General features: G+C 43.9%; 1 protein-coding gene across 1 annotated transcript; it reads right to left on the minus strand.

Annotated features, from left to right (window-relative positions):
* Positions 1 to 308: 308 nt before the first annotated feature.
* On the minus strand, positions 309 to 10,063 carry fuz (fuzzy planar cell polarity protein). Its single transcript, XM_022234859.2, has 10 exons — positions 9,883 to 10,063; positions 8,159 to 8,280; positions 7,740 to 7,824; positions 6,170 to 6,238; positions 5,658 to 5,762; positions 4,642 to 4,839; positions 3,822 to 4,030; positions 2,989 to 3,170; positions 2,230 to 2,377; positions 309 to 1,438 (listed from the first exon to the last, which is right to left on the minus strand). Exons 1-10 carry the CDS (start codon positions 9,976 to 9,978, stop codon positions 1,366 to 1,368), a joined length of 1,287 nt encoding a protein of 428 aa, XP_022090551.2. The 5' UTR covers positions 9,979 to 10,063; the 3' UTR covers positions 309 to 1,365.
* Positions 10,064 to 10,083: the final 20 nt, after the last annotated feature.

Here is a 10,083-nt window from a genome sequence, read left to right on the forward strand (position 1 = left end):
AGGGAACTATCACGTTTGAACTGGAATGCTCCTTTCCTGTAGGAACACTGGGGTCCTTTTGGCACAGTTCTCCTGCTGTTCTTCTTTATGAGAGCGAGCATTTTTAAGTGAAGCATTTACAAGGCACTGACCACTGTTCCCATTTGGGACACAGGTTGTGCCCAAGTTGCTGCCAGTAGGAACAGTGGGTGATCCCAGATGAAACGAACGATGCTCTCATTGGAGCATTCTGTGGTATTCAAACTGTTGAGATACTTGCTCATGATGCATAATGCAACAACCTTGAAAGAAACTGACGAAAGAAGACATTTCTAAAAAACATGCCAATGGTATTTATTGTCACAAGCTAATGTGGGAATATAAGAAATTCTGATTGAATTGATTGAAATGAGATGTTGGTGGCTACACTATCCCCAATGTTGAACTTCAAACACTGCGGGTAGTTCCACTGGCCATGAGATCCTATCCATCTAACCTGAAGGGTTGCAGTGCATGTGACCTTAGGCGAGACAATTTGTCAGTACTAAACAGAAAACTATGAGGGCAGACATGATGGATGAGTTCCATTTAACTATTTTCAACAAACATTGCAGCATTTATCTGTATACTCCCCTTACAAGGCAGGTGGGCGTCTCCAGGACCTTTTTTGGAGGGGGGTCCTTTTTTCCCGGGAAGAATTTCGTCAGCAACCAACTATAAATAAACCTCCACAGTGAAAGCGGGTTGATTTCTAGGCCTTTTCAAGCAAACTGGTGATTTTCAACCCCTTTCATGTCTTTTTAAAATTTCTGGTTTTTTTTAATCTTTTTAAACTTTTGCCAAAGGAGATAAATGCCCCCTCGCAAAGACACATACTCAAATGATCTTTCACTTGAATGCTTTATGGGCCTGATGGTGGCTTTGTAAGTACTGTACACATTATACTGAAAAAGAATATGACATATAAAGCACAATCCTGTGTAGCCCACACAACAAACAGGCTCTTTCCATGGTTCACACATCTGAGGGTTACCAAACTTTGAACAGTACATGTATACTAGTCCAGTATTTGTTAGGGCAACACATGTTGAAACTTAGATCTTCTGGAGACCAACAGTGTGATGGGGACTAATTTCTAATTTTTGTCCTCCAAACTCGGTCTCGACGTTCCTCACAAAAGAATTTGGCTCCTCAACATGAAAGCATCCTCAGCAATCCAGCTAGAATCCAAACACCCCATTCTCCATTTGTTGTGCTTTTTTTTTCACTCTAGTATTACTCAAGGCTGATGCCACAAGCACAATGCGCAGGAGAGATGGTTTTGGCGACGATGGATATTTCAGTCTTTGTCTTATTTACACCACAGGTTGGTCTTGTTTACATCCATCAACTTGATTTCCTTCGGTCAAGGAACACCTTGCCTTTGCTGAGGATGTCGAGCAAGTCCACAGAAACTGACCTGGGGAAATAAAAGTACCAATATATAGATAAGTTGTTTCCTTAAAAGTGTGGGTTAACCAGTTCATTTTGGAAGACGTGTTGAACACGCCACTGAGCCCTGAATCACTGCCGGTGGACTTACACAGCAGATAAGCCCCACTTTGTTCAGTAAATATGGGGTCCAAGAGATCTGTGGAGGCTGGTCGTGTGTTGAACTTGAGCGTGGCTGCTACCTATGGCTTGCTCTACATGGAGGTGTACTTTCTGCACCATGTCATAGCAAATAGTACTCCCTGGGGTGTTGTAAAATACTAGCTTGGGGTGAGAAAATTGGTGCCAGTATTGTTCAAATAATCCAATGGCTCAGTATTTCTGGGTTCGTGGAGTTTGGTCATATTTCCAAAGTTGGCCATTGTATCTTGCCTGTATCGAAAGACAAAGTTTGAGGCTACTACAATCATTAACAAGTAGGTAACCCAAATTGAAAAAAGACTGAGACACAAAATGGGGGCTTTGCCCTTCCTTTTATAATAAAAAGTTGAGAACACAGCTTATCAATAACGGGGTTGCTATTTATATTTATCTTCGACAGTGACTCTGTAGTCAGAGAGTGTAATAAACTTCCTAATTTCAAACAAAAGTTTGCCTAATCCAAAACAAAGTTTGAGCCTTGGAGTTTGGGGGGTCCACAGCTAGCCTTTGTCCCCTTGGACTTGAACCATCAAGACTTCAGACTTGAATGAGGGTTTATGTTTGCCCTTTTTGGCCAATGGCATGGACAATTTACACGGCCAGACATGGCATCCTTACCTCAGAGCGTAATTGGGGACAGCCACTGAGAACACAACAAACAGCTGGTAGGGATCGGAGCAGATGGCGTAGCACTTGTGGTCCTTGGCATGCATGTAAGTCTCCTTGACGGTGTGGTTGAATACTGATGGCATGTCACCAGCCGGATCTTGATGAGAGAGAGAAACATATGCAGCAAGGTATGAGACCGAGAGAAGCCCCTCCCTGCTTTGTGTTGGTCATTGTCTCGCAGGAATCTGGGGAATTCCTTGCAGACATCTGGGGGGATGTGTTAAGTAACAATAGTCTGGAATGTGTATAGGGATTGGACATGTTGGGGGGGTACCCCTCGGTCTCATTTCTTGCTGGGTATAGGGAGAAAGAGAACATCTGCGATCAGGAAATTAGTACCGTTTTCCAAGACGTAGTTCTTTCGGGTAGGGGATGCTGCTAAAAGTCAGATCTATGATCCAACACTGCGCAATGAACCAATTGGCACGCTTGCGGAGGCACTGAGCCAGGTTCAAAAACTAATGACTGTGGCTGACGACAACATGTGTGCCTATGGGAGCCATTACCTAGAAGTTGCAGCTACTTGTTATAGATGACTGAGTGAATGTCGCCCCCAACCCAAACTTTCAGACAAGCCACAATAATGGCTTGGATGTCAACTCCGAAAAGTACCAAAATGCTAGAAAACAGAATGCTGAAATTTCGACTGATTTTCAGGTGAACATTCTCGGGAAACTTGACCAAATTTTGAGCATATTTGTTGCTCACCTGTTCTCTGCGGACTGTGGCATACTGGGAACAGCGTGCCCACTGTGTTCCTGTAGAAGGCATTCAGAACCTGTCGCCTACGTGAATGGGTCAAAGGTCGTCTGTCGGCGGCGCTGCCTTCTTGTATGGGCAGGCGGCAGCTGGAGAGGCACTTGTGTTGGTCAGTGTGGACAAGCAGGAACCTGGCACCAGGAAAAATGAACCCCCCCCAAAAAAGCTGATTACATGTATTGAACATTACTTTTCCAAATATGGCAGCCTCGGTTAAGTATCGATCATGCATGTCAAGGTTGCACATGCCTTCATTAGCTAATTAGAGATCTATTTTCAGTGATACCACCCGTCACATGTTCAACACTCACGCAGCAGATTTGGAAGTAACGGTATCTAAAACATGGCACATTTACGCTCAAAAAGGCAGGGGGAGAATACATAAAATGACATAAAACGGCTAAAACGACAAATGTTGTAGAACATTTTCAAAGTTTTACCCCATCAATCGGTTTGAAACGAGTGGCTAAGACTTAAGACCCCAATGGTGGATCCAGATATAAAATGTTTTTGGGGGAAAAATGGCCACAGCTTCTTTATGTAATCTTTGTGGTCTTTCTGAGGGGATGAAGGTGCATTGTGGGACTTTTACAAGCTTTTCGGAAGGAAAGCAAAAAATCATCTTTTTCTCATTATATTTCAGAACCCCAAAAAGATATATTTCCCCCCTTTTTTGGGGTTCCCTGGATAAGCCAATGATTTACCCCAGATAGATTCATCTAGTGTTTTCAGCATCTGGAGAGAAATGAAGGAGGAAGCGTGTCGCCAAGAATTTGACTCACCCAAGAATGCCCGAGTCCATGCTGAGTGTCTTTGGTACGTATTGGCCGTTGAGCGAGGCCTTCTGGCAAGCACGGAGCGACTCGACCTGAGCCCGCCATGCGGGCTCGACCAAGGTTGTCTGGGCTTCGGCCAAAGTGGGTGTCTCTAAGCACAGCACGCTCACGATGACGCCTGGGAGGAGGCTGATGCTGACCAGACGGTGAGGAATCTATAAGGGATTTCGTGGTCAGAGTCGACATCAAGCAGAAGCTACCGTTACCGTTAGCTTGTTTGAGGTAAGGCGGACACAGTAGGAGGGTACGCGATATTGCGCATACATCAGGTGTACAAATAACTATGTTCGTGACTTTCCACAATAGTGACTGTGCTTCACAGGAAGTATCAAAGGCACAACGAAGGCATATCCACTCTCGCACCAGCAGTTTCCTAGCCAGCCTGTGATGTCATACCTCATACAACCTCTGATTGGCAAGAACATGCAGTCTCAGTGTGGTATCTTTGAAAAATTGCTCCAGTTTCTAAACACGCCCTACTGGCCATCTGGATCAAATAAATAATCCAGTAGGAAACCACTTTGTTCGACACATTGCACGGCATGAAATCCTGTTATTGCTAAGTCTGTAAATGGGCTCTCCAGTGGATCCATACTTAGCCAGTTTGATACTGTCAAAATCCACTTCTTGGATGGTCATCTATACGCTTTGTTCAACCTAACAGCCGTTGCAGTGATTATTTTTCAGTACTGAAATTTATCAATAGCCTCAACCTCGTGTCCCATATTGGAATCAATCAACAAGAACCAATGGTGGCAAGTTTTACCTTGGGACTAGCCTGCGGGAGGTAGATGGGCACGTCGCTGGAGGTGCCCGCGGGCAGAGTCCTGACAAAGGCTGCCAAAAGCATCATCTCCTGACCAGTCAGACTCCACCACTTGTCGGTGGCTGCCACCAGCCGGCCATCGCAGTGCAAACAGCCAAAGGTGCTGTCGGCGCTGTTGATGAAAGCGTCCAGAGGCTCCTGAATGTTGCCAGGGGATATCAAGCGCAAGAAATAATAAACTAATGAGAGTTATTCCTCACCATACTGATGTGAAAGGGCTTCTCAAAACTCAGTAACAGAAGCCTCAGGAGATTTTGGTTAGCTAAAGAAGACAATAGGTTTTTCTTATCGCTTGTTAATCAAAGAATCACAAAATTGTAGGCGAACTTTAAGTTGAAATTAATGTTTCACCTGTGGTCTTGGTTATAATATTATGTTCATTCAGGCATTTTCTTACATCGCATTGACCAATTATCATGCACATAATCGTGTACAACAGAGTCATCTGCTTCTCAACGAGTTTAGGAAAAATAACAAAATGTATCCATGAACACAAATTACATTTTAGCCTGAATGAGTTCATCTCACCTTCTTTCTGTGTGGTCTTAGAATTCCACGGTATGGTTTAGGATAGTGAGGGAATACGAACCACAAGGTGGCTCAGGCCACTTAGACAACTGACAAATCAACAGCAGCCCCTCAAACAGGACAACAGTCTACTTTCGGTATGGAGTGCTCGGGCGTATGTTGCACCATTTTTACTCACAACGTCCATATGACGCCCCTTTTGAATCAACAAGCTATATGAGTGAAGCGAGAGCAAGTATACGTGATGAAGTGCAAGCAACCTTGCTTTTGATACTGTGACAGTCAAATAATACGTGATCCTCATCTGTCCAGTCTTAAAGGAATGTTCACCCTCCTCCCAACAAAAACCGGTAAAGTGCACTTTGGAAGAGTCTCTCACCCCCCTACCTCCCACCCACCGACTCATTAAATGCTCTGTTACACCACACCTGCAAGGTGGAATTCTCTGGACAGGCCAGGACATCAACAGCTTCGCACACTCCCCCAAAGAACTCTGAGCTGGCTAGGAGAAAGTCGATGACGCCAAAGCACGCCTGCAGGCAAGCACAGAAGTACAATACATCCAAAATGGAATATTTTCTACACATGACAAACGTCAGTCCATTAATTAAGTCCACAAAATAACTGGATTGATCATTTACATTCACCTTTATTTAATTCTTTTTTTTTTCAACGTGGATACAATTACTCTTTCTACAGTTGTTATTTTGAACTGATCGTATGAACTTGCCATTCCAACACAAAGGACACTATTCACACAGAAATGAACTGTACAGGCTGAACATTCTCACTGAATTTGAAACTTGGAGGATAGGGGAATATTTTGAAGACGATTCAATGACTCAGTGCTTTCAGCAGAAGTTATTTTGAGATGAAGATTTTTGGGGGATGAACTAAAACATTCAAATGTCCTTGAATATGCTCTGCTGTATAAACTCACCTTCAGGTCTCTCCTTAGCCGTTCCACATTCTTTATGTTTTCTAGAGTGTCTAAGCCAATGAACATCACCTACAATTAGAGCAAAGTACATGCACACTTCATTTCAACCCTGATTACTGGAAATTCATGGTGAAAACCCCCTCTTTGGTGAAAGGAGGTATTTTGATGGACACAGGAATGCAGTACCAGACCATCAATATTTCTCATAATTCTTGACATCTTCATTTTGAGTAAAGTGCAAGAGATGGCTAGTGCAAAGTGCTGGATTTTGGGGAAGATTTAGAAGGCATCCGCACAAGCTGTTACTCCCTCAACACCATAATCATGATGACTAGGAAGTGGTCTTAGTTTCACGGTCCCTACATGACCAAGTACAAATAGTAATTTCCTTCTGGACTGACTATAAAAGCAAGTTTTGGTCTTTGGATAAGATCCTGGGACAACCTTATTCAGTCCCTGGAAACTTGACAAACTTGTCTTAGTTACATTCCAAGTAGCTAACATGCTCAACAAAGTTGACTTAAGTCTGGTTATTAACCACTTCGGACCGGGGCATTTTTCAACGTTGAGGATGCTGGGCCGGCATGACTATCATTTTTTCTGTTTTCAAAATCCTTCAACAATTCATCATTCCATTTAACAGTCGTTTATAGCCGAACGGAGTAATCTTCAGGCACTATTCTAAGTTGACAGGTGACCTTCATTGACACCCGAATATTTCAGCCAGGCCTGCAGCCTTGTAAACAGAGCCCAGATTGTGCGGTGTCACACAGCTGTCTTTTGTTCACGAACCTGGCTCAGTGCACTGCTGACCTCTTTTCAATAGGGGCCAGATTAGCATGCAGCGGTGCTGTGTGGCTCATCGCTGCGGTGGTGGAGAGCTTTTGTCCCCGGTGGTAATCCGCTTGCTCTAAATACCCCAAACCCTGGTATACGGTTTCAAAATAATGCTGGATTATCACCACTTTTGAGAGCGAAAAATTCCGGTCATGCCCAGCAGCCTGGTCTTTTGTTCAGAGTACGGTCTTTTGTTACAGGGCCCTGTTTCCTTTGTCCGAGTTCGGAGACCCCGGCCACACATATAAACCATACGGCTCCGATCCCGGAGTCCCCGGCTGGTAGTGGTTAACCCTAACCCCCTAGGCTCTTGCACTATGAAGCATACTGAACCTCACAAAATCCAACAGGTTCATGTACTTGTCTATGTACTTGTACATGCAGGTTACTGCACCAAACCTGATAAACTCCAACAGAATGAGCCCGTTGGAGTTTGAGTGATATGGTATGGATGGGTCTATGCAGTATAGGATGACTTGCATTGAACAGTACCAAACCTGACAAAATCAAGCATAGTCCAACAATTGGTACAGCAAGTCAGACACTGCACACAATGACTCCTGTGTGTCCCAACTCACACAGAATCCAACACCATCTCCCTGGGCCTTTCATCCCAAGTCTCACAAAATTCAACAGCAGGTTCCTACGGTACGGTACCAAACCTGCCAAAACCTGCCAAAACCTGCTGTTGGAGTATGGCAGGTTTTGGGCAGTTAGGGTTAAACAAACCTACCATGGCATGAAAGACATGATCAAGTAACGTATTCAGATGGACGTCGCTGCACCCATCCTCTGGCGTTATTAGCACCAGGGTCACACTACAAAGGAAAACACAAAAAGTTCTTTACGACTTCTAAAGGACACAGACATCTACAGGCATTTTTGTCAAAGTTTTAAAACTTTGACAGTTTTGCGTACACACTCTTTCACTTTGAAACTATAATTATGCACATACATGTAGCAGTAAAATGATAAGGTCTATCTATGTACTATCGGAAATATCTATGAAAAGTCTGCTAAAATTTCACATCAGTTACTTTCACAGGCAAAGTATGAGATCAAACACAGCCACCCCAAAATTGTCAGAAACCTCTCCTGTCACCTCTTTGTCAAATGATCTGTACAGGTAGAAGCCCCGTTATGGGTTTATACCTGTTATGGAAGACTTTCCAAACCACCTTGGCTTCCTCTGTTGTGGTGCTCTGTAATCCGACGTCATGATTCTGAGCAAACATCTGAACGCCGTACAGCATGCCTTGCTCTGCAAATGCCAACTGGAAAAATGGAGGCACTCCGTTTGACTACCACAGGTCATAAGAGGAGGTTGAGAAGGATTTGAAGGAATGTAAGAAATTAAGCCCCATTGCTATAGGCCTTAACGGCAGATCTAAAAACAAAATTTGGGGGAATTTCTTTATGTAAACTTATTGCCTTTCTCAGGGGTGAAGCTAAATTTGGGGGCTTTCTAGGCCTACACAATTTGGGAACAGAAGATTGCCTTTATATCAATATTTTCTGATGTCTACAAAAAGAAGTTGTTGGGGGGGGAGCGTCGTCCCGTTGCCCTCCTCCCATCTGCCAGTGATTGCAATGTGCTTTTATGAGGGGCGTCATGCTCAGCAAAATGTTGGCCTACTGATATGGACTGAAGTCTGAACAAGAAATGTGCCATTGCTTTCCTGTGCACGTGCAGTGGTCGATTTTCGGAGGACTTAAGATGGTTCCTAGTAAACAAAAATGAAAAAATTCGGGGATTGTAAATTTGGGGACCCTGTTCCTATAATAAAAGGGAGAGTTACATTTTAACTTTTGAATTGACCTTGGTAGATGACTGTGATATCATGCTCAATAACAGTAGGGTTAACCATGTGTTTATACGCAGAGCCAGGGTGCCTGGTTTTGGACAAAAGAGCTGGTCTGTGTAACAAAAGACTGTACTCGGAACAGAGGACCTGCTACTGGGAATTGCCATCATTTTTCGCCTTCCATTTTTCGAAGGTACTGTTTTGGGCACAGTGTGCCCGCGGATTAGCACCGCGAACAAAAGTGCTCCAGGGCCCCATTAATGAGTGACACAACGCCGCTGCTCGCTAATCCAGTCGCGTATGAAAAGACGCTACTGGCATTCACAGGAATAAAGGAAATTATGCAACACCTCACAATTCTGGGCTCTCTTTTACAGGGCTGCAGGCCTGGGCTGAATACTCGGGTGACAATGAAGGTTGCCTGACAGACTAGAGTAGCCACCAGAGAGTCGTTCGTGTGGGTGTAAACGTCCAGTAAATGAACACATGAATTTTTGAAGAACTTTGAAAATGGAAAATCTTGAAAAAGTCCCTTCATCACATCCCGCTCAAGAGAAATCCACCAGGCAGTTAGTGGTTAATGTTGTCAAAAAAGGACAGGGTTTAGAACTTTGAGGGAAATTTTGAGGGAAACTATGTGTTTCAATTAATACATGACACATGGTGGATTCAAATTTGCATGGTTAGTTTATCAGTTAAAAAGTCACTTTTTCTCGCAATTTACAATTTGAAGTTTCAAACAAATAGGGTCAGCACAATAAAGAGAGTGTTGCCGTTCTTTTTTGGGGGGCCTTACCAGTTTTGCGCGCAAGATCATGAAGATTAAAATGTCAGAACACTGGGGTCCCCAACTAACAATCCCCAAAGTTCCAGGTCTGAAACTCTTTCCACAGTGGACATTTGATCAGTAGCTTCGCTACCTAGCCTCCCGATCCTACATGTGTACTCTCCCCTCGCCCCACTGGCACTTGTGTTGCTGCATGAACGCTGCGGAGCCACCCTGTAAAAAACAAAACAATCAACACAATCGATGGCTAATGGTCAAACACACGACACAACCAATTTCCTTACTGCTTTTGAGTGGCCCTTAGACCTTGTGAATAAAGGAAGTCCTCCTTCATTTGTGAGACACACAAGATACACCGCTGCGACACCATCCATTCTCATTTTGTTCAGCTTGACGTCTCAGCTGAAAAAGTGTTTTGGCCCGTTTTTGGCGAGTTTGTTTGACAAGACAGCGCCATCTCGTGAGTGGTTTGTCGACATTATAGC

This window comes from Acanthaster planci, linkage group LG01, assembly GCF_054643075.1.
Source record: "Acanthaster planci isolate LZ-2023a linkage group LG01, COTS_SCS, whole genome shotgun sequence".
In the NCBI taxonomy this organism is placed as follows: Eukaryota; Metazoa; Echinodermata; class Asteroidea; order Valvatida; family Acanthasteridae; genus Acanthaster; species Acanthaster planci.

Excerpts from the sequence above, each read along its gene's own strand:
- fuz (XM_022234859.2), bottom strand. The coding sequence starts at position 9,978 with ATGAGAATGGATGGTGTCGCAGCGGTGTATCTTGTGTGTCTCACAAAT. Across the intron at positions 4,031-4,641 it reads TCCCGCAGGCTAGTCCCAAG|ATTCCTCACCGTCTGGTCAG; the intron begins GTAAAACTTGCC and ends AATCCCTTATAG. Across the intron at positions 2,378-2,988 it reads CCACAGTCCGCAGAGAACAG|ATCCGGCTGGTGACATGCCA; the intron begins GTGAGCAACAAA and ends TCTCTCATCAAG.